At 40.5% G+C, this 24,565-nt stretch overlaps 1 protein-coding gene across 1 annotated transcript in view; it reads left to right on the top strand.

Annotated features, from left to right (window-relative positions):
* The window catches only part of LOC309662926 (uncharacterized protein), a gene marked incomplete at its 3' end in the record, with an annotated part of 111,992 nt that overhangs the window by 25,627 nt on the left and 61,800 nt on the right, over positions 1-24,565 (top strand). Inside the window, exon 2 of the mRNA XM_082466133.1 lies at positions 11,962-12,009. Coding sequence (XP_082322259.1) covers positions 11,962-12,009 — 48 coding nt within the window. The remainder of the gene's footprint in view (positions 1-11,961; positions 12,010-24,565) is intronic.

Genomic DNA, 24,565 nt, shown 5'->3' on the forward strand with positions numbered 1-24,565 from the left:
AGCACAGGCCCACTTTCTAGAAAATACTTACCAGTTTAGTAAATCCCTCACTAATTATTTCCCGACTGCAGATTAGGGAAAGCGGGAATAGTCCCCAAAAGAGTAACTATGAAGATACGTCAGTATGGAGGAGAAAGGGATTTGTGGAGAGCTGACATACATCTGTATACAGGATTTCATGGGATCTAAGAAGCCATGGGCAGAACATCCATTTTTACATAACCCTAAGATTTTTAAAAGTGATAGTAAAAAAAAAAAAAAAAAAAAGTGATCGTAAATAATGACAGACGGTTTAATGATGGTCATTTATGAAGCATCATTTGGCCTCACTAATATCTTGTTGCTTTGTTAACAGCTTTCATCTGGTCCAGGAGATTTGGTGATTTCTTCTGCCTTCATTTGCATTTTTGCATGAGATTGTGAATCCTTTTGTTCATGTATTAGTAAGAATGTGTAGCACAGATTCATCTACTTGTGACATACTCCTTCTTTAAATCCTATAAAGTATTAGTTATTAGTTACAAGAAAATATGAAAATGTGCAAGTTCAGTCTTTCCACCAATGAATATTTGCTGCACCTCTTTAGTCTTTGCATTTCTGAGCACAGAATAATTTTTCCTTTCAATGTCAAATCTTAGTCTAATTATTTCAATCACATTTTTTAAAATTAATTTTTATTGGAGCATAGTTGATTTACAATGTTGTGTTAGTTTCTGCAGTACAGCAAAGTGAATCAGTTATACATGTGCATATATCCACTCTTTTTTAGATTCTTTTCCCATATAGATCATTACAGAGTATTGAGTAGAGTTCCCTGTGCTATACGGTAGGTTCTTAGTAGTTATCTATTTTACATATAGCTGTGTGTATATGTCAATCCTAATCTCCCAATTTATCCCTCTCCCCTTCTTTCCACCTTGGTAACCGTAAGTTTGTTTTCTACATCTGTGACTCTATTTCTGTTTTGTAAATAAGCTCACTTGTACCATTATTTTAGATTCCATGTATAAGCGATATCATATGGTAATTTGTCTTTCTCTGTCTGACTTCACTCAGTATGACAATCCCTAGGTCCATCCATGTCACTGCAAATGGCATTATTTAGTTCTTTGTTATGGCTGAGTAATATTCCACTGTATGCATGTACCACATCTTCTTTATCCATTCATCTGTCAATGGACATTTAGCTTGCTTCCATGTCTTGGCTATTGTAAATAGCGCTGCAGTGAACATTGGGGTGCATGCATCTTTTCAAATTATGGTTTTCTCCGGATATATGCCCAGGAGTGGGATTGCTGGATCATATGGTAGCTCTAATTTTAGTTTTGTAAGGAACCTTCATACTCTTCTCCATAGTGGCTGCACCAATTTACATTCCCACCAACAGTGTAGAAGGGTTCCCTTTTCTCCACACCCTCTCCAGCATTTACTGTTTGTAGATTTTTTGATGACTGGTGTGACGTGATACCTCACTGTAGTTTTGATTTGCATTTCTCTAATAATTTGTGACGATGAGCACATTTTCACGTGCTTTTTAGCCATCTGTATTTCTTCTTTGGAGAAATGTCTATTTAGCTCTTCTGTCCATTTTTGGATTGGGTTGTTTGTTTTTTTGATATGAGCTGCATGAGCTGTTTGTGTATTTTGGAGATTAGTCCCTTGTCAGTTGCTTCATTTGCAGATATTTTCTCCCATTCTGAGGGTTGTTTATGGTTTCCTTTGCTGTGCAAAAGCTTTTAAGTTTAATGAGGTCCCATTTGTTTATTTTTGTTTTTATTTCCATTACTCTAGGAGGTGGATCAAAAAAGATCTTGACGCAATTTATGTCAGAGAGTGTTGTACCTATGTTTCCCTCTAAGAGTTTTATAGTATCTGGTCTTACACGTAGGTCTTTAATCCATTTTGAGTTTATTTTTGTGTATGGTGTTAGAGAATGTTCTAATTTCATTCTTTTTCATGTAGCTGTCCAGTTTTCCCAGCACCACTTATAGAAGAGGCTGTCTTTTCTCCATTGTATATTCTTTCCTCCTTTATCAAAAATAAAGTGACCATATGTGTGTGGGTTTATCTCTGGGCTTTCTATCCTGTTCCATTGATCTATATTTCTGTTCTTGTGCCAGTACCATACTGTCTTGATCACTATAGCTTTGTAGTATAGTCTGAAGCGAGAGAGCCTAATTCCTCCAGCTCCGTTTTTCTTTCTCAAGATTGCTGTGGCTATTCAGGGCCTTTTGTGTTTCCATACAAATTGTAAAATTTTTTTGTTCTAATTCTGTGAAAAATGCCTTTGGTAATTTGATAGGTATTGCATTGAATCTGTAGATTGCTTTGGGTAGTAGAGTCCTTTTGACAGTTTTGATTCTTCCAGTCCAAGAACATGGTATATCTCTTCATCTGTTTGTGTCAGCTTTGATTTGTTTAATCAGTATCTTATAGTTTTCTGAGTACAGGTCTTTTGGCTCCTTAGGTAGGTTTATTCCTAGGTATTTTATTCTTTTTGATGCGATGGTAAATGGGATTGTTTCCTTAATTTCTCTTTCTGATCTTTTGAATCACACTTTAAGTAGTAATTAAACCCAACATGTGTAGAACCAACAAGGTACACAGCTCAGTGTAAATGGTGATAGCGTGCACAACTGTGACCACCAAGTTCACATGTGTGGAGTGTTGACCTCTATGTCATGACTGCCACCTGGCCAACAGTGATGGTGCACGTTCATCACAGTTGGGGTAAGAAGCACCCCGACTTCAGAAACAATCAGATTTTACGTCTTCATGGTGTGTTATCTCAGGACTTTTCCTAAGGTTGTTGAAAGGGTACGTTCTAGGTCCAAACAAGTGGATCCTGGTTATTAATCATGTTCCCAGAACTCATTGCCTCCTCGTGTCCACCAAACTTTCTTTCTGTGCTTTGTCTCTAATTACTGTGGACTGCCCGTGTAGCTGGGATACTTAGATTTTAGTGGGAACCCCATATCCAAAGTTGGATGGGCTGGCCCGGCTGCCATGGAGACCGAGCTGAAGCTACATAACTGAGCATAGCCTCCTAGTGTCAGAAAGTGCCACCTCTTCATTCAGACACCCACCAAAGGGACTGCTGAGAGGCAGCCCATTGGCAGCTGATGGCAGTCCTCATGCCAGTGGCTTTAGTGTGTCTGGGTTATGATAATCTTAAAGAGTGCAGAAGATTTGCCTTCGCCTCTTGATGACAAAAGCAAAATGTGCTTTTATATTAAATTTTAGAGAGGTTTTAACATCTCATGTTTATGCCCAAGGACTTAATATGCCACTTACCTCAGACTTTTGGGACCTCTTCTATCTTTCTTGCCTGTTTCATCCACTTCCTCCCCTACGGCTCCTTCTCTTCTTCCCAGTCTTGTCTTTCTCACCATCACTGAGACCCACACAAATGATCAAAACTAAAGTCAGGGACCCTTCAAAGTAAGGGTTGGAAACAGAAGTGGGTGTGGCCGACTCAAGCCACCTACCTTGGAGATAACCCTTCCAGCACTTCGAAGCAGATGGTCATTCCTACATGATGAACCCTTGTACCTCTGCCCTGCCAGCCTGGGCACTTTATTCCATAGGTGTTTACTTTCTAGACAAGCAGCTATGGCGACTGGGGAGAGGTTCCTGGAATTGGGAGAATCCACACAATTTACAAGCGAAGTAAAAACTTGAGAGTGATGTCTGAGCATGCCTGCCTTTATAAGCTGCATTCATCGACCCTGTTTCTTGTCCCTGCTATGAAGCAGAGGCTGGGAAGAGAATGAAGTTTATACCAAAATTTCTTTATTTTTTAGGTTTCCCAGGAACAATGCTGTAGTTGTTTAGTTTATATAGCTACTCTATTGCTCATGCTTCCCTTACTTTGTAATACGAGTCATTTACTAAATTTTAGTTATTACATTTAATGCTCCCTCTAAGGCTACCTAAGATTGGATTTCTTTCGGCACAAGTCATTTATTCAGTCTTGAAATCTTCCAGGGCTTTATGTGATTTTTGTGGAGAATGCACAATGTACCAGAATTTCCTCCTGAAAATATAAATTTTATTACCAAACATGGTTCAGTGAATACATATCCAAAATCATATCTGTGGCAAGAATGAATTCAGAGCTAGCACATCCTCTTGGAGGAGATTACAGTTGGAAGACTACTGCCTGAGGTGTGCTAACAGAAGCTAGTATCTCCGATTCTATGGTGGGTCCCAGCATTCTGCCAGAGACAGTAAGTAGTAAAAGTTGCGTCCTCATTTAGTGCTCTCCCACAGACAGAATTTGTAAGCATATTCCTTATTAAAATTCACAGTAAAGTGTTAAAGAAAGTAATGTTTTCCCATATGGCATCGTCGAGCCCTTGCTGTTCTATACATTTTTCTTTAGATGACTTTATTTACATCTATAAAAAGATAATTAGCATGATTATTTCTTAAATAATTTGCACTTGATTCTGAATACAAGTTTTTGTTCAGATTTTCATATTCTCAGGCCGAATCTCTTGGACATTTACTCTACAGGAAACAAAATAATGAAGCCATTTCTTAAAAGCTCCACCGAGAGAAGATGAAAAATTTGTTCAGCTCCATCTATTTATTTCCTTCTTTTCAGTTCCTCATGATCTAATGATTAAGTTTAAATTTATTTGTATGACTCCCTATTCCATTCATTTATTTACTCAGTCAATATTCATTAAGATCATGAGGGAGCCAGTGGTGAGGGGGAGATACAGACACATTCTGTCTTTAAGGAGGTCATAGGCAGGGGTGGGGTGGGGAGTGGTGGTGATGATCACTAAGGACAAACAACACGAATATGTTTATACTTGGCAACTGTGTAGAGTGCCTCGGAAGAGAAGCACAGGGAGGCACAGAGCATATGCAACAGGGGAGCTGTTGTAGTCAGGGAGTGGGGGTCAGGGAAGGCTTCCTGAAAGAAGTGGCACTTGCAGTGACCTGAAGGGTGCATGGGAGTCGACTTGGGGAGGGGACAAGTTCTGGGTGGGAGGACAGCACTTACAGAGGTTCTCATTCCTGGATAAGCTTGCCAGGTGTGAAGAAGTGAAGTAAAGAATGTGGCCGGGCCCTGCATTCCAGTGGTGGGGGCCAGAGGGCAGGGCTGGGTGTCTGGAGAGGTATATTTGTATGGTTAAATACTGTTTTCCTATAGAATTCATTTCACTGTGAGAGATTTGTAGAATCCAGAGGGAAATTTTTCAGGGGGAGTGGTTAATGAAAAGGCTGTTTATTTACTGAGGACGATCTGTAACATTTGAAGGAACTCCTACTCTAAACAACAAATGTAAACACAGAGCTTTTTTTCCCTTTTCAGTAGACTTTGTTTTAGAGCTGTTTTACGTTCACAGCAAAATTGAGCAGAAAATACAAAGAGTTCCTATGTACCCTCTGACCCTGTACATGCACAGCCTCTCCTGCTCTCACCCTCCCTCCCTAGTGGTGCATTTGCTACATGGATGAACCTTCATCGACATGTCGTCATCACCCCAAGTCCATAGTTTACATCAGGGTTCGCTCTCGTACATTGTATGGGTTTGGACAAATGTATAATGTATCCACCATTACAGTATCATACGGAGTGGGTTCAGTGCCCTAAAAGTCCTCTCGTGCTCTGCCTATTCATCCCTCCCTCCCCTCAACCTCTGACAACCACTGATCCATTTACTGTCTCCATAGTTTTGCCTTTTCTAGAATGTCATAGAGTTGGAATCGTACAATATTGTAGCCTTTTCAGATTGGCTTCTTTCACTTAGCAATATGCATTTAAGTTTCCTGAGAAATATTTTGAATGAATGTATAGTTGTGATGATCACTGGCAAAGATTCATTTTAAAAAATATTTTGAGCCATGGAAATGCTTACTCTCAGTTTGTCTCCTGAACCCCTCTTTTAGCTGCTGTTGAATATATGAGAAACTTTGTGAGTATATCGACAATACAAAGGAATAGCCTTATAACAATAAATGAAATCAACTATTTTATTTCTTAATTCCAAAGTAATAGGAAAATATTCTGGATTAAAATGAACTGCTAAATTTTAATCTATGCCTTCATTTTAAAAACCTTACATTTAACATGAAAAGAAAATCATCGATTGAGTCACAGCTAATTGCTTGTGGTTTCATAGGGTTGGTTTGTAAAGTGTAGGTCTATTGCGGGTTTTGTGGAATGGTTTCAACTCAAATGTTCTGTCCTGCTGTTGGGCAGTCACTCAGTGTTGAGTTTCCGCAACTGCACACTGCTTAGTCCTTGTGGCTGTTCCACACCATCACCTGCTTGTGCTAAAAAACAAGTGGGATCTGTTCTGATTCTCTTTTTTCTTTGCAAATGGTTGTATCTAGATAACTAGTTTTCATCTCTCTCTATCCTTCCCTCGAGGGCTGTCTTTGAGTGAAGTGTTTACTTGAAGCTTTTGAAGAATTATTTTTCTTTAAGGAAAAAATCAAAAGGCTAGAAATGGAGGGACTTTGAAAATATCATTGAAATAGTGTCTGGGTGCCGTTGATTGAACTTATATAGACTCTTTGAAAGTTGGATTGACTGGCATTCATGTTTGATCTAGTTAAACCAATAAAATACAGGATATAATCTTTATATAATTACAAAAGTCCCGCTGTCTGATCCTACCTGGAGGTTACAATGATGATTCTAGAGGCAAATGTCTTTCATGCCTAATGTACTTTGTCTCTTTATTTTGCTGGCTTTTAGCCAGAGTGAGACTTTTTTATTTTTGTTGTCAATTGGCTTTACTGGTGAAGGCTATTGTAATCCAACTAAAAACTTCCCCCAGGCGGGATGTTGAAATGTACCGGGATTCTTGTCTTTTTGCATTGCTTTCCTGCTCAAAGAGCATTCCAGGTAAGCAACGTAGGTGGATGGTGCAATGTACGTGCACACCTGGCCCAAACACAGTGGCTGGAGTTACTCAGGGGTTTATAGACATCCTTGATGCCATTAGGCAGGGTTCTTAGAAGTTCTTTGTAGAGGTAAATTGTATTGTATGGCCGATGCTGACTGATAAAGGCAAACGCATAGGGCAGCTGCAAAACCTTGACGTTGGGGGGGGGGATTGTTTTAAGAAAAATAGGAAACCCAAAACCCAAAAAAGAAATAGGGTGGAAATGTATGTGTGTGTGTGTGTGTGTGTGTGTGTGTGTGTGTGTGTGTGTGTAGAAAATTTCTGCATAGAGAAAACTCCATGAATAAATTCAAAAGGCAAATGATGCACTGGAAACATTTTACAACACCTATTACAGACAAATTATTATTAAGTCTAATTGGTACTAATAGCTGCTACAATTGCTAAGAAAAGGGTAAACCATCCAAAATAGAAATGGTAAAATGCATAGACAGTTCACCGTAAAGGAAATACAAATGGCCAATCAAAGGCAATTAAAGCAATTGCCCTCTCATCACATTGGCAAACATTGGAAAATTGCTGCCACCCAGGGAAAAAAACCATGATAATTCCCCCCGTCCCACCTCCTACCCCCCAAGCCTCACTAATAAGATGGAACCGGTTAGCATAGGATGAGTGTTATACACAGGAGCTGGGAGACTGTAAGTCCAGACTTCCTCCTCCACTCCTCAGAACACAAATAATGGCAAACAAAGTAACATCAATAATCACAGTAGCCTTTCTTTTTTTTTTTTTTTTTTTTTTAACATCTAACTCTGTGCCAAATATTTTGCTAAATACTTTGCATGGATTACCTTTTTAATCTTCCCAAGCAAACTGTGACATACTATCTTCAGTAATGAAAAAAGAAATGATTATAATCACAATAATCTTCCATGCCTGCTCGCGCTGTTGCCCCGAATATTTCTTTCTAATGACAGCTTTTCATTTTATGATTAATGGGAAAGTTTGCTTAAAATGAAAATGCTTTGGTTGAGGAAATGCATTGATATTAATTCCCAATAAAATGTAGACAACAGATGGGCTTTGTGGCTTATTGGGGTATACGAGCCAATAGGACAGGGAACGCTGTGTTTCAGCATGGGGGGAGCTGCAGCAGAGTTTGCATTTGCTGGGCGGCTGAAGACAGTCTTTGCTGGATTCTTTTATTGTTGAGGTTGGACCATTTTATCTACAAAGGGAACAAAAGAATTCTAACCAAGGTGTGCCATGACCAGAGCGTTTCACAGATCTAATCCTCTATTTTCTTTTAAACCCAATGACATTTACTAAATAAAATACTTTATTTCCAATAAGTCAAAATCCACTGTAATCTGCTTTCTACCTATTCAGCCAGCTTCCTCTCCTATTGTCTGCTCCAGCCCATTCATCCGATCTGCTATTCCCTGAGCTTACAGCGTTCAGGACTGTCTGGACCAATTCTACTCTCCTTCCAAGATTATAAACCCGGAGAGTCCTTCACAGCCCACTGTAAATCTCACCCTGTGTCTCACTCAGCTTTCCTCACTGGGGCACTCACAGTTGAGTTTAACCACTGGCTTCAGGATGTCCATATTTTAGTTGCCGTCTTTGACTCCCAGTTTCTTAAGTAGAAAATGGGTAAATGAAACTTGTGTCGTATATGGGATGATTATGTGGGGCTGAATATGTCCAACACCAGAGCAAGTGCCTGCTATACAGATGTGGCTAGTCATGTAATCATGATAATATTTATCGATAATAATCAGGTCAGTGGCATATTACCCCACTGGTAATATTTTTGTCAGCCACTAATTGGGGGCAGGCAGCAGTTGCCACGCCTACTTTTGCAGGCCCAGTCACCTTTGCGTGGCCTTTGATGGAGGCCACCTCTGTGAGAACCAGGAGCTGGTCCAGTTGCTAGTGTGAAACTTTGAAGCACACAGCAAACAGGAAGGCCGGTCTGCTGGACCACGCTCTAGTTGAGGAGCTAAGGCTTAGATCAAAGAAAACAGATCCTACAGCAGGAGAGGGTGTGTGTGATACATCTTTCAAGAGCAGTGCAGCAAATGCAGCAGAGGCAGACCTCCAGAGGTCCTGCCCATCTGTCCAGGAAAAGGAAGACCTGGAGGGGAAGGAGGTGGAAGCTGGTCCGAGGTCAAGGTTCCCAGAGCAAGGAGCAGGACCCTCTGACCTGACACGAGGAGGCAGAAGGTCGTCAGGATCTGGCCCTGACCTAGTCTCTTAGATTGGCGTCCATTCACTTCAGCCCTGAGTCTCTTTAGAAGGAATCTCACTGGTTCCCATCTCTGGGATGTGAGCACAGAGCACTCAAGTTGGGGCCGGGATGTTCTCTGACAGACGTGGTCCTCGGAAGTCCCAGCAGGACCCAACCCCGCATGGACCAAAGACCCTTCCGGGAAAAGACAATGAGGGCGGATGTTCTCCAAAGTGCCTGAACCCTGCTGTCAGCTTTCCTGTGATAATATACTCCTCAACGTCTGGCCCCTGCTTTTTGTTGCAGTTGTCACCCTGTTTATGACCGACAGCTCAGTCTGCCTAACCCCGCTGTGAACTTTGAGTTTGTCACCAGGCCAAGGGCTCCTTTTCTGAAACACCAATTTGCCCATAATGCCCTCTTTCTTGCACCCTTTTTACTAACACATCATTTCCAGTAATTAAACCATGTCCACTGTTTGTCCAGCTTTGGCCTCTGCCCAATCTAATTATTTCTCTGATGTCAACCCTGCCAAAGATCATACTTAACCTCAGCCCAGGCTGTTCATGTACTGCTCCAGCTTCAGCCCTTGTTTGTCGGACTGATGAACATTGATACGTAGAGAGAGATGAGGGCCCCCTGAGGATGTGCGGACCTTAAGAAGGGGATGAGTAGGTTGATACCAGATTATCTAAATTGCAGGTATGTTCAGCAATTTTGGGGAGTTAAGACTGTAAAGGAGAAAGGGCCGTATGGTGCAGAGATTTAATAGCTAAAGCCTTACTGTGGGACTGAGATCTATAGCCGAGTGATGTTTAGATAGGAGAGGAAAATTTCTAATCCTAAACAGTTGAGATCTACCCAGTGGTTTTGGGAATCCTGCATTATTAAGAGACATGATTGTGAATGGAAGAGCAAATATCCGTACAATGGAAGGTGACAACGAACAAGAATGACGTATTGACATACGTGACAATATGGGTGAAGCAAAAATACCATATCACCTAACATAATGTAAAACATTATGCAATGAAAGAAGCCAGACACAGAAGACTACGTATTGTATGATTCCGTTTATGAGAAGTGTCCAGAGTAGGTAAATGTATAGAGAAAGAAAGTACGTTCGTGGTGGCCAGGACCTGGGTGGAAGGACTGCTGTTGGGTACTGCTTTCTGTCAGGGCTGATGAGAAAGTTCAGAAATTAGTGGTGATGGTCACACAGCCTTTCTTCTGAAAACCACTGAGTTATATGATTAACTTTTGTGTTTGTGAATTATGTATCAATAAACGTGTAATAAGAGTATTTTTCAAAAGATACATTATTGGTTCAATGTTCTTTTAACTGCAAGCAAAGGTGATGCTGTTCTATTCATACCGATGTTCTTAAAATTATAAGTGTAGGCATTCATACATAGGAAATGGACTACTTCATCTCATACCCAACCTTGAACTTCAAAGAACAAGAGGCCACAGCATCTTAATTTTTGGGTGACTGTTTCTGTTATCTGTTACAACCACCCCAGCGTAGAACAATCTGATGTAAATATCACAGTCCAACCATCACCAAAATTTTAGTCATGTGGAAAGACAAGTTTCAAGCAGAAATTCAAATACTAGGGATAATAAATCATAGTCCTACAAAACTATATTCAAAAAGATACACACACCCCTATCTTCATTGCAGCACTATTTACAATAGCCAAGACATGGGAGCAACCTAAGTGTTCATCGACAGATGAATGGATAAGGAAGATGTGGTACATATATACAATGGAATACTACTCGGCCATAAAAAAGAAGGAAACAATGCCATTTGCAGCAACATGGATGGACCTAGAGATTACGATACTAAGTGAAGTTAGTCAAAGGCAAATATCACAGGATATCACTTATATGTAGAGTCTAAAATGTGACACAAATGAACTTACCTACAACACAGAAATAGACTCACAGGCATAGAGAACACACTTGTCGTTGCCAAGCGGGAGGGGGGTTGGGGACGGGAAGGATTGGCAGTTTGGGGTTAAGAGATGCAAACTATTGTATATAGAGAATGGATGAACAACAAGGTCCTACTGTAGAGCACAGGGAACTCTATTCAATATCTTGTGATAAACCATAATGGAAAAGAATATGAAAAAGAATGTATATATTTATATAACTGAATCACTTTGCTGGACAGCAGAAATTAACACAACATTGTAAATCAACTATACTTCAATAAAATAAATTTTAATGAACAAATAAATCCTAGTCCTAGTATTTGGTACGTGTTGAGTAACTGTCAAGCTGTGTGAAGTGGATTGTGTCTCACTTAGTTATCCCACTGACCTCATGCAGGAGATATTGTCCTTATGCTTTACAGACAGATACACTGAGGGACAGACATAGTAAGTCCCTTGTCCAGAGTCACACATCCCAGTGAAAGGGAAAGAGGAGGTTTTTCCCATGGGATTTGACTTCCAGGCTCAAACAATTATTACTGAATTGGTTAAAATTGAAAGCCTCCAGGATGCCAACTTGTAAATTTACCACAGCTGCTTACTATGGAAGAACCGTCTAGCATTCATTTTCCTGTTGGTCTGTATTCCGTTGCTCAGCACACCCGAGAGGTGGCTCAGACACTTTTCCTTTTGAAACACGTTGAAATCTTCGTTATTTTATATGTATTTGTTTCATAAAGTCAAGGGCAAAAAATGATTTCCCATTTTAGGAAGAGAGACATATATCAGGGTGGCAAAATTAGTCTTTCATTAATGCAAGTATTTTAAAATTATATTAATACACACAGGTGTATGTAGATTCCAAATAGAAAATTATTTAATGAGTCAATATTTCTTTTTCTTTTTGCAGAACAACGGTTCCCTGGTTTGGTGCCAGAATCACAAGCAATGTTCTAAGGTATGTTCCCTACAACTGTATCAGTATTTTAAAAAACATTTCATTTTGTAACAACTGTAGAGTCACAGGACGTTGCCAAGCTAGTACAGAGAAATCACATGTACTCTTCATTCATTTCCCACCAGTGGTTACCCTTTACGTATATGTAGAACAATATCACAAGCAGAAAATTGCCTTGGTACAAGGTATGTATATAGTTCTATGAGATTTTATCACATGTATGGATTTAGTTAGTGTAGCCACCACTGCAATCAAGATACATGTGTCAACATTTCTGTATACTACCTTATTTCTCTCTTTATTCTCTAATTATTTCAATCAAAAGTATTTTTAAGGAGAAAACATCTTCTGATTGCACGAGAAGATTTAATGCATTCTACTTACACCTAAGTTGTTTTGTATGCGTTTATTGTGTTTATGTGTGGGAATTGCTCGTTCACTAATCTGATTCTTTAACTAAGCAGTCTCTTTTCTATCTTTGAGTATTTCTTGTTGCACACACATGCTCCAAAGCTATCATTATACTCATTCATATGTTTCATAGCATAGATTTCTTACCTCAGTCTCCAAACATCACCATCTTTAAATATATTTATATGTGTATATAGAGAGTATATATGTATATATATGCTTTAGCTCCAGTCTCAAAGTTGGTTTTATATTCAGATTATATAAGTGAATAAAGTTTAAACTTGCTATAAATACTGCAGTACTTTGGGATTGTAAGTGTTTGATGAGATTTCTTTCATGGTTACGAGTATTAGACCGAAAATTGAAGCATTCCTTTATTTTACAACCAAAATTTCGCCTGAGCAATACACAATAATATGAAACAGCATATTTATGAAGAACATTATTAGTTTCAAAGGTCTTTCAAACAAATTATCTCAAAGTAAATGATTGTAGAATAATGTTCCTAAACCTAAAACTTCACTATAATGATACATTCTGACATTCATGCATGCGTTGTGTCATTTAATCCGCATGAACGTTATTAAAAACAGAACAGAATTATTCTGTGAATGTGAAATAATTTGGTGAAAATAAACTTTGCTTAGTTCTGACTCTCTAGATCCTGGGCAGAAATGAAATGTCTGGTTTATGATCCTTTTACTCTTTTTATATAATATCATACATATTTGCTCTGATAAGGTATTTTCTGGTTATCTATTATATTAATTGTTCTTCAGTTGGTGTTCTGGGTAATTTTTTTATGTCATCACTGCAGGAGAGGATATATATATATGTGTGTGTGTGTGTGTGTGTGTATATATATATATATATATATATATATATATATATGAATGTATGGCTATGAGACTGACTAGATTTCATAAGTAGTGTTTTTGTCCAGTTTTGTTAGTTGGGTATTACATGAATGATAACTTGTTGTATCAGTATTATTTCTCATAAGCACCTCTTTGCTCCTTATGCCATCAAGAAATTAATTTTTTTTTACACACTTGAAATTTGAATGGGACACGTTCATTTAAACTGCTTTTAAAATATCCTAATTAAAGAACATTGAAGCCCTAGGGAATACAGATTGTTAAACCATATTTTGTAATTGAATGATCAAGGCTGACACGAGAGACTGAACTTGACAAGAAAAGAACTCAATTCCTTTTGCCTGAAAGCAAAAATGAATCAATAAGTCATAGATAACTTCAACAGAAACTTTGGAATATAGTACAAAGCCAACATAAATTTAAGGGTTGTCTTTAGTCTGAATCCTTGGGGATGAATCTTACATGTTAATCAAAGTTCATCTCTTTTGGATATTATCACCATGGGATACATTTGCAGATAATTACAGTTTGCACTTCTTCTGAGATTCATGAAGCATTGTGTAGGCTTTTCCTTTGCTTTTTAGGTTAATGAGGTGAAGGGTGAGCGGTGGTAACTCCATTTTACACATGGGGAAATTCAGGCACATACATATTGGATAATGTCCTGGAATCACTCAGCAAATCAGTAGAGGTGAACTAAAGTTTGGAATGCCGTCTCCTGGGCTGTGTTGTATAGAGACCAACAACTTGAAAAACCGTTTTGAGCAAATATTGGGACAGAAGAGTAAAAACACCTCACCAAATCAAGAAGTAATGCTGATGATATAATTTTTCTGAATATCTGTTAAAAGATAAAGTTTACGTAATATTTTATAGAAAGTACACACTTTCTGATTAGTTCTGGTTGTGTTTGCAAAGCCCATCACCTTCAGGATCCCTCCAGAAGGTGAGTTCTTCTTCCCATCTAACTGCCTGCCTTGTCCAATCTGCCATCATCTCTTGCCTGGACCAATCCAGGAGCATCCTCTTGGGTCTCCCAGCTTCTACTCTACCCACGTGGCTGCTGGAAAGACCCTTTAAACATACAAGCTGAATCTTGCTGCTGTCTGCCTCACACCTTTTCATATCTTCCTACCTCACTCAGTCTAAAACATCGGCCCTGTCTTGTCTGCCTGTGCTCTCTCTCCAACTTTCTCCTCTGCTTTACCCCCATCAAGCCTGCTTTTCCCTCCACCAGAAGGCTCCTTCCGCAGTCACCCAGCTCACCGTACCCCATTCATGTCTCAGCACAAATGCCACCTTCTCAGCCTTGCCCTCCCAGGTCACCTCCCACCCATTTACACACTTCCTCGGCCGTATTGTACCCACACGACATTATATAGTTGTTCCTTTATCTCTGAGAGTCTGTCTCCTTCACCAGAAAGTAAGCTCCGAGGGGCATCGACTGAGTTCTCTTTGTTCATTGTGGTATTTTCAAGCCTAGAATGGTGTTTGGCACAGCGTAGTTGCTCACCAAATATTTGTGAATGAATCCATGAATGAAGTCCATAGGGAACATTTCCTTCCTCCCCCAAAGTACATCATTACTGTATTACCTTCAGGAGAAAGGTTATAATCCATTTTGTGTCCATGTAACTTATCATGATTATTTATTATTAATTAGGAAAATCTTCCTCCTATAATGAAGCCAGTACTGTGAAGTCAGGGGTCTTTAGCATCATTTAGCTCCTAGATGATGCAGAGCAGTGACTTACTGTCCTGCACGGTTTGAGGCCAGTGGTTCTCAAGCTGGAGCGATTCTGCTCCCAAGGGGACATTTGGCAATGGCGGGAGACATTTTTGGTTGTCACTACTGGCATCTAGTGGGTGGAGGTCAGGAATGCTGACAAACTACAATGCACAAGACGCCCTCACAGTGAAGAAGCTCCAAGCTCAGTAGCGCCGAGGGAGGTTGAAAAACCCTGGTCTGTGCATTTTGTGGGTTATAAAGGAATTGAAGAACCACTCCTATTCTCAGCAGTTTTACTTTCTTATATGAAGGAGAATAAACATATAATTTACCGAGCATGTGGTATGCGCCAAGCACCTTTTCAGGGGCTCATTATATGTTAGGAATTCTAATGCTCATCATATACCATTTCTTTTTTTAAATAAATTTATTTATTTATTTATTTATTTTTTGGCTGCGTTGGGTCTTCGTTGCTGCGCGAGGGCTTTCTCTAGTTGCGGTGAGCGGGGGCTACTCTTCGTTGCGGTCCGCGGGCTTCTCATTGAGGTGGCTTCTCTTGTTGCGGAGCACAGGCTCTAGGCACGCGGGCTTCAGTAGTTGTGGCACGCGGGCTCAGTAGCTGTGGCTCGTGGGCTCTAGAACGCAGGCTCAGTAGTTGTGGCACACGGGCTTAGTTGTTCCATGGCATGTGGGATCTTCTGGGACCAGGGCTCAAACCCATGTCCCCTGCATGGGCAGGCGAATTCTTAACCACTGCACCACCAGGGAAGTCCACATCATATACAATTTCTGTAAAAGGCCAGATAGTAAATATTTCCATCTTTGTAGCCCATAAAGTCTCTGTGGCAACTACTCATGTGGCCACTGCAGCATGAAATCAGTGATAGATAGTACCTAAACAAAGGACAGTGGCTGTGTTCCAATAAAGCTTTATGTTTGGACACTGGAATTTGAATTTCATGTAATGTTCATGTCATGAAATTTTATTATCTTTCCCAACCATTAAAAAATGTAAGAACCATTCTTTGCCCGCTGGCTGTACACAAACAAGTGTCAGGTTGGATTTGCCCATTTGCCAGAGTTTGCCATTGCATTCACATATGTAAAAGCAGTCAAAAACAAAACAGTAAAGTTGCATTTGTCTCTCAATACAAAGACATATCTTGATGTATTCAAACTAAAAAATGGGCAGTTTCTAGCCTCCTGTGTGGAACGTTGTTGGTCAGCTTGCGGGGCTTTGTTGAATGAACGAAGGAATGGTAAACAACAGTAAGAAGACATCAAATCACAATTAACTTTTGAAAATTCAGTGTTAAAACGCGATTATTAGAGCCAGTAAAAATTGTGGAGCACTTCAAGATGGGCAGAAAGATGGCTGGATGTCCCCTCTCTTGCACCCTTGCAGGTTATCTGCATTGTTCATCGTCTTTGAGCTATTTTCTTACTCTGTAAATGTAGAAAGCTGATAATAATGCAGATGAATCTTGTCCATGGAAATGCAAATGGTTGTGTGCAGTGTATTGCAATTGATGCTTCCCCCATCAATAGACCATTTTGCATCTAGCTGTAAATCCATTCTAGCGTTTGTTTTTGTGTGTGAATATATTTATATTTGTATTTCTTGGATTTCTCCTTTGAACCACATGTAACATATTACTGGTTCTTGCAGCATTTCACGAGTTAAATCTTTGACACTTGTTCATTTGATATTTGCATGCGAGTCATGCATTTACTTTATAAAATAAGCATCCTTTGCCCTTACGCTGCTCAGTTACCTTTCTAAACATTGTATCTAAGAATGGCATTCTTGTTGACACCCACCCCTGTCTGGGGAGCAGGCGTTCTCGTCCTTCTCCTTTTGGGTGTTATAACTCACTCACTTGACTTTTGTTTCCCATTTGGTTGTGAGGATTTGAGTTGAAAAGCAGTAATTTAGGGCTCAATCTTGGTGCGGTGGCATGTTGCTTTGATCTCGGTGGGAGTTTGGTTCTTATAAGGGCTATAACTCCAGATTCTTAGTGATTTTCCAGGTTTATTCAGAGCCAAATTTAGAGGTGAGGAAGATTGGTTTTGCTTGTACGAACATCTGGACAGTTTCATTTGACATCTGTGAAATTTATTGGATAAAGGTCAAACCCCAGAAACATGACTGAATGTGACTGTTGAAGGTTTTTGCGTTGTGTTAGATGCTTTCTATGATTTATGTGGTAATGACTGTAAATCCATAGAGCCCCAGGAAAATACATCTTAAGGAGGAAAACGAAAACTCAGGCACCCATGGAAACGCACTATGTCCAAACACCCAAAGAACCAAAGTTGAACAGTTTATTTTTTGTAATATTCTAGTATACAACAGTTTGAAATTTCAGTTGTTTTATATCCTTTAAAACATTTAAAGCCTATTGTACTACTTACTGATATTCATACAGTTTTCCCTGATTTTGTGTAATCAACTTCAAGGACAAAGTTGATGTATACTGAGCACCTCTTGTCCAACATATTGATATCTTTTGGGAGGTACCAATTATTTCACAGGCAAAGCCACCATTGACATTGATTGTCAAGAGAAGTTGTAGGTTTGTGCCACTGGAGGAGTAGAAAACTTCTCCAATGTTATAATTAATTCCCTTTATTTTGGATACCAATGTTATTATTTCCATAAGTAATGATCATGATATTATTTCTAAGTAAATGGGATGTGATAATCTAGGAAGAGAAGAGAAATATTCTATTTCCTTAAACCAGTGGAATTAAAATGTGTATGGAATGCCTATGAAAAATTGTGAGGTGTGTGAAAGTTTGGCTAGTGTTCTTTTGAAATACCAGTCTGTACATGCAATATTGTACTAGCATGATGAGTAAAAATTGTCAAATGCACATTTGTTAGACTATCCTATAACATCATGCCAGTAAATGGCATAATTTTAAGTACCCCAAAGACCATTATGTGCTTTTGTGCTTACCAAGAGATGAAGTCTCTCCTCCGGGAGACCTGAGCTCTTGGATTTCCTGGTCTCCATGCAGCTGAAAAATCACATCGTCAGCAACCTTGAGTTAGGGGTCCATGTGTAGCTACATTCTCAAGTACTCCATCCAGTGTCACTGTAGGGGAACATTCAAGTCGGTATCGTCTCTGAGGTGAAGGCAGAAATGGAGAAAAAAGAAAGAACAAAGTGAGAGAATGTGGAACAACAGATAAAAACAAAAAGAACTTACAAATGGGGGAGCTAAATGAACACCTAGTTTCAAAACTTCATTTCTGAAGTGGTAAGTGCTGAGGTTTGTGAGAATCAGCGAAGGCTCCCAGCAGGGTCCCTGCTAGGGCTCAGGCAGGTGGATTGGTGAGTTGATGATTTTAACAATGAGAGATTTGCCATCTGTCACCGCCTCCTGGAATGCAAGCTCACAGCTCTAATTGGAGCCTTCAGCACGGAAGGCAGCCTGAACTGGTGTCACTGATTTGCTTTCCCTCACACTGTCATTCTTATGGTAAGTGTTTTCTGCCCTCACGCTGGGAACTTTTATCAAACATATTAGTGTGCTTTGGGGCGATCATTAGCCATCAGTAGCTGGAACATTCCAGGGTTTTTTTAGCCTGGAAACTAGCCTGTGTGCTGCAATAACTTGCAAAACTTGGCCAGGCTCATAGCACAATCAATATTTAAGGAAAAGAACAGGTTCTTATTTGGATTTAAATCCAACATGTGACATGTTAATAGCCCAACGTGTTTCTGATTTTCCATATCGGTTTTTACGGATGTGAAAGACTTCCACCTGCTGTAAACTTCAAAGACATGTGGAGGGGAAAAAGCACCTCTGTGTAAGTCTTTATCCTCACCCCTTCCTCAGCTCTTCCTATTAATTTCTCCTTCCATCTGATGAAAGAAGATGCAAACGAAATCTCTTATTTGGTTCATGACTGAGGAAGGGTTCCTGAAAGCTGGCTTTAGAAAGGGAATGCATTTTGAACATATGAAACACGTCTACGTCAGGATGCGTCACATGGTGATTATGGTCTGACAGACGTTTTGAAGTTGTAATGTATTCATCAGAAGGCACACAGAGGAGCCTGGATGAGCTCCGATTGCTTGAAGATGTTGGGTTTGAGCTGGCAACTGGCAAAGAGCACCAGTGTCGATTGAGGGATGGGAATGGTTATGTTTTACAAAGAAGACAGACCTGGACTTCAATAAGCCGGGGAGGGCAGAATTTGTGGGCACTGAATACGTCATTGTGCTGAGTTGCCCTGCCTTCTCCAAGGAGAAGTAGTCTCCACTGAGGTGAAAACTCTCTCTTGAATTTAGTGGGGGGTCAGCATTTGCTTTTCTATGTTCATGATTGTGACCCCATCCTGTAGGTAATCCTTGACATGAGGGTCAAGTTGTTCTACCTAATATACACAGGAATTCCTCTTAGAAGCCTAATATGTGTTGGTACACGGTCTGTCTTGGAAAGATTATTGCTCTATGTTTGTAAAAGAGCAGTTGTTATAGGGAAATAAACCTAGGTATTAATTTCAACTCTGTTTTTACTAGCTGACACTCTCTTTACTAGGAGATGCTCTTGTGTCTAATTTGCCTAAAGAAGGAATATAGGCTAATTATTTGAAAAATTAATTTTTCTTAAGATTTCTCACTTATTATCTATTTGATGTGGAAGAACTTCCTTCATCCTATAAATAATCACATTCAATTACCTTAGTATATTTGTTTTCTAATATTTGGGGTCATAGGACTTTCTGTAAGATTCATTGCTCAAAGCATGATGTTCTTTGGGTGATGTTGTTACTGAACCAAACTTGGGTCTGATCGCCCGTGCAGTAAACCCACTCTACTGACCCTGGGTTGTGGTGAAGGAAAGTGTAGTGTTGATGGCAAGGCCAAGAAAGGAGTATGGGCAGCTCGTGCTCAAAAGACCCAAACTCCCTAATGGCTTTCAGGGAAAGGTTTTTAATGACTTGGTGAGGAGAAGGGTTGCAGGTGCATGATCAGCTTGTGGACATAATTTTGATTGATTGGTGGTGAGGTAACCTGGTGGTATTTTGGGAGTCAACGTCATCAACCTTCTGGTTCCAGCTGGTCTGGGGTCAACGTGCTTGTGGTCAACATGCTTCTGGTCAACATGAAGTTAACTTCTTCCACCTGGTGGGGGTTTCAGTATCTCCAAAACAGCCCAAGGACATGGCTCAGAATATTATCTATAGCCCTTGAGAAGGAAACAAACGTCCTTGATTTTGTTTAATGGCTAAACTATTATTATTTTGTCTTGCTTGACTGTTTTCCTTTGTTTCTGCATTTTTCACTTCTCAGATGAAATTTGTTCTTTGGAACTCAGGGAAAGCCTAGGAGGCTAAAGTTTTTCTACAAACAAGAGGAATGCAGAGGACATGGGGGGATGGTCTGTCCTGGGAAGGTCCCATAAGGTGCTGCTTGGTTATAATATGAAGTGTGTGTGTGTGTGTGTGTGTGTGTGTGTGTGTGTGTGTATGTTTAATGGCTAAGCTGGGCATTTGTTCTAAACTCTTTTTCAGCCTAAAATTACTGTAGCTGTGCATGGGATCTACCAGTGAGTTTGTACCTTTTGTTTTCTTCTGGCTTGGAAGAGAAAATTTTTCCTAAGGAGGATCTTTATCAAGTACTCCCTTCATCTTCTTTGATGCGTGTCTAGGCAGAGTTAGGATGACGTTTTTATTCAAACAGTCATCCTCATTAGGATCTGTAATTTTTGCTGTGGATGTCAGAGCTAACAGCAGTTCTGCTGGCTGTGAAATGACAGTGACGTATCAACAAGCCGCTGCTCTCCTGGTACTTGCCAAGAGCTAGAATATCAAACCTTTTGTATCCTTGCAGTACCAAAAGGCACCAGAGAGAAACAGTATTTATACATGCCTGATAGATATATAGTTTCCAGATGCTGTACAATCCATGCCTCCATTACAGGACTAACTATGTTCTTTCACAATCTCAAAATTGTCCTTTAACAAATGACATTTACTGAATCCCATGTTGCTGCAATGCAGCACGTGTAATATTCTCAGAAACTATCTCACAAGCCCAGTCACCGAGGCCACTCTGAGGAACTTGCCAAGGACATCGGTCTGTTATTCCATGCCATCTTTAGGAGAAAACTTGGGAAAGCGTTCATTGTGTTCACTTTATCAGTACTAATTATGCGTCCCTTAGAAACTGTGGACACTGTGTTTTCCCCTTAGAACTGACTGTTAGAAAGCTGAATGATAAACAAAATCACCTACTTTAACAAGGTTACTGAAATTTATCCCGTGTATATGGGAAGTAGCTTTATCCCTGACTCCAGTTTTTATTTTCCTTTATCTTGTTTTTATCACACACACGTAAGATTTGTTTTCTAGCTGTATCCTATGGATCTTTGTAAATTGTCTTGAATCCTTTTAGGAGTGAGAAAGGCAATAGATAAATCCATAAATCCCTAAAATTACAAATAACTAGAGAAATGCCCCATTGTGGCTGCACTTGCCTCGTGCGTTGTTTAGTTTCCTGAACCATTTTATCCACAGTTTCATGGTTCACTGAGGTGAGATGACAAGACATCTATATTCCTAGCAGAGCTCTTTCAGCTGGTGCTGACGACTAGGGCTTCACTCCTTGGAAAGGAGCGAAGGTGGCCACTTGTCAGTTAGGTAATGGCTGTGACTGGGCAAAAGAAAGAAGAAAATGCAGTTTAAGTTGTGAAACCAGGGGGTGCGTATGGACGTGTTCTGAGGGGGAATGAGGTAAGTGGAACAAAGGTGAAAAGCTTTTGTTTGTGAGCGCCTTTTCGAGCCAAAGGGGTTTGGCCCTGTCTTCACAGATCTTAAGGCATAAATAGCAGAGGTCAAAGAATAGTCTTTAAAACCACACAATAAAGAAAGAACTTCTCTCAACTGGGTCTTTTCAGAGCAGAGCTACCAATGTGGGTGAGTTCATTTTCCATTCGCATGGGGGAGGCAATGACTTAAAATGTGCACTTTGTAAAGATGGCTCTCCTCCCTCCCTCCCTCCCTCCCTTTCCCTTTTCTTTCTCTTTACTTACTTTTTCTCTCTCTCTCCCTCCCTCCCTCCCTCCCTCCCTTCCTTTTTTCTTTCCTTCTTTTCTTCTTTCTCTCTATTATAGTATCTATTAGAGTAGCAAATGTTGATGTCTATGAAGAACCTTCCCAGTCTGCCTTAGGTTATGGGAATTTCTCTTGAAAATTTTAGGCACAGAATAATAGATGTGGATGAACTGGGCATTTCACCTTCTTTAGCTACAGCAGAAATCCCACTCAAGCTACAGCGTGTGCATCTCCATGTGCTTTTCCTTACGTCAGTAGCTCAGTTCACATAGATGTTGATGTATTTTCGTGTTGGAAGACAGGTCGCGGTAAGGCGGAGCTGAAGGGGAGACGTGTGCTGGTGGTTAGAAAACTGGGATCACATGGCATTGCCTTATTAAACACCGGGTGTTTTAAGTAATTACGAGGGACTGATTCTGCGTCGAATTCCACATAGGGAATGAGAACCGTGGAAGCTGCCTGGGCCAGGACGGGCCTTGCGCTCTGCAAGCAGAGGTCACTGGGTGTTCGGCCGCCTGCAGATGTGGCCGGTTCAGCCTTTCGTGGACGTTTCCCACGTGCCTTGATGGCAGCTGTGTGGAGAGGCGCCGGGGAGCTGCCCGCTCTTCCTCCGGACGGGATGCGGCTCTTGTGGAGTCCGCCTGCTGATGAAGGTGGGGCTCTGGAGGGCTGCGCGCCTCCCGGTTCTCACAGCTGCAAGGATGAACTTGGGCGGCTGCAGATGAATGAGCCGCCTTTCCCAAGAGAAGCTGCATAATGGCTTCGGGACTATTAAGCTGTGAAGATTCATGCTCTGGCGTTTGCGAGTGTGTGTTCAGCATCTTTTCCTTGGGGAGCGAGGGGGGCATGTGCGTTTTTGGCTTTTTACATCCAACTGTATGCACATTTTCCCTTTTTGTATGAGGAAATAATGCCTGCACTAAGGGTAAACCCTCCCCTCCTCCTAAATCCTTCCACAAAAAGATACTTATTAAGGCTGGCATTCTGAAGAACTAAATGCTTCTTTAACTTTGCTTTATCTGCTTCAATGAGCACAGTGTACCGAGTCCGGGGAATTCACATTATGGCCGCGAGCCGCCCTCCCTATTCTCTGGGGCTCTTTGGGCACAGAAATAATCCCTTCCTAGAAGCTTTTGAGAAAGAAGCTGAACTATGCGGGCTAATCAACTGTAAATCTTGGCCATCCCCAAAGTATTGCGTGAAGTTGCATCGAAAAGTGTTCCGATCACCAGGAAGCGTAATTTCAAGACCTGGGGCAAATTTGCAGCAAACATGTTGATCTGCTGTGTTTTAAAACGCTGGAATGCTGCTCCTTCTCTGCTCCATCCTCTGCTTTTGTTGTTTGCATCCTGTGTGTGTTTATTTCGTTTCTTTGTCATTTGGAGACAAAAAGACAATGAGACTCCTTAGAACTTTTGTTTTCCAACTGGTAATGGAGAATATTATAAGGAGAAGTGAACTCTGATGGAACGTTGAATTACAAACACTCGGAGGCTTTTCTATGTGACTTCTAAATCATTTTCTGCTCAGTCAGGGGACAGTATTGGGGAGGAAAAAATAACCTAGGTTGGGAGAGTCATGTCTCCAGGCCGCTGTGAGCCACCATGCTGGAATCCCCCATGTTATCACAGTAGCTGTCGTTCTGCTGAGAGGTTGTGTCTTGCTCAGGACGAAGGCAAAGCTAGGTTGCTTGCAGTCTCCTTGGACCTCTAAGATAGTATCAACAATGCATTTATAGTAGCATAAATCAAGCCTTAAGACACTTAATGTATAGAGGTGAAGGCTGTCTTTCTGAATCACCAAAATCTAGTGGAAATGGGACAGTCGCATTTGCTCTCTGATATTTGGAAGGCAGAATGAGAACTTCATTTTTGGCCAATGAAATGTCACTTCTTTACTTGCCTCATTCTTCCTGATATTCCTCCATCTATACGTGCACAAACCACTGCCATTATTTCTATCCTGAGATGTGGATTCAGCTCCATACTGATCATTTCTGATTTATGGTCCTTTAAAAACCCTTTAAGTTGCTGAGTCCTCACTGAGACACATTTCTTCTGCCCTTTGCATGAGAGGTGGTGAGCGTCATGTGGAGAGTCTGGTCTTTGGGTTCCAGGGCTGAGGGTGTGACTTACAAGCTCTGTGACCTGGACCAAGTTGCCTATTTGCCTTCTCCAAACCTGTCCCTCACCCTGGATTCTCTATAGTAATTAAAAACGTGGATATTCACTCAATCACTCAACCTAAAAACTCACAATGCTCCTTAGTGCCATCCTCTCCTTTACCTTTATATACCCATCCTTTTGCAAAGTTCTTCAGTTTCATGCCTCAAGCTAATTGGCCATCCTTTCTGCTATAACTCACATGTGTATCGTCCTTGAAATATACTAGTCTCATGGCCTCTATTTTCTCCCTCTTTCTACTATTTTATGGCTCCCAACTTCTTAGAGCAATGCTTCTCAAACA

The sequence above is a fragment of the Balaenoptera physalus genome (genome assembly GCF_965194825.1).
Source record: "Balaenoptera physalus genome assembly, chromosome: 6".
In the NCBI taxonomy this organism is placed as follows: Eukaryota; Metazoa; Chordata; class Mammalia; order Artiodactyla; family Balaenopteridae; genus Balaenoptera; species Balaenoptera physalus.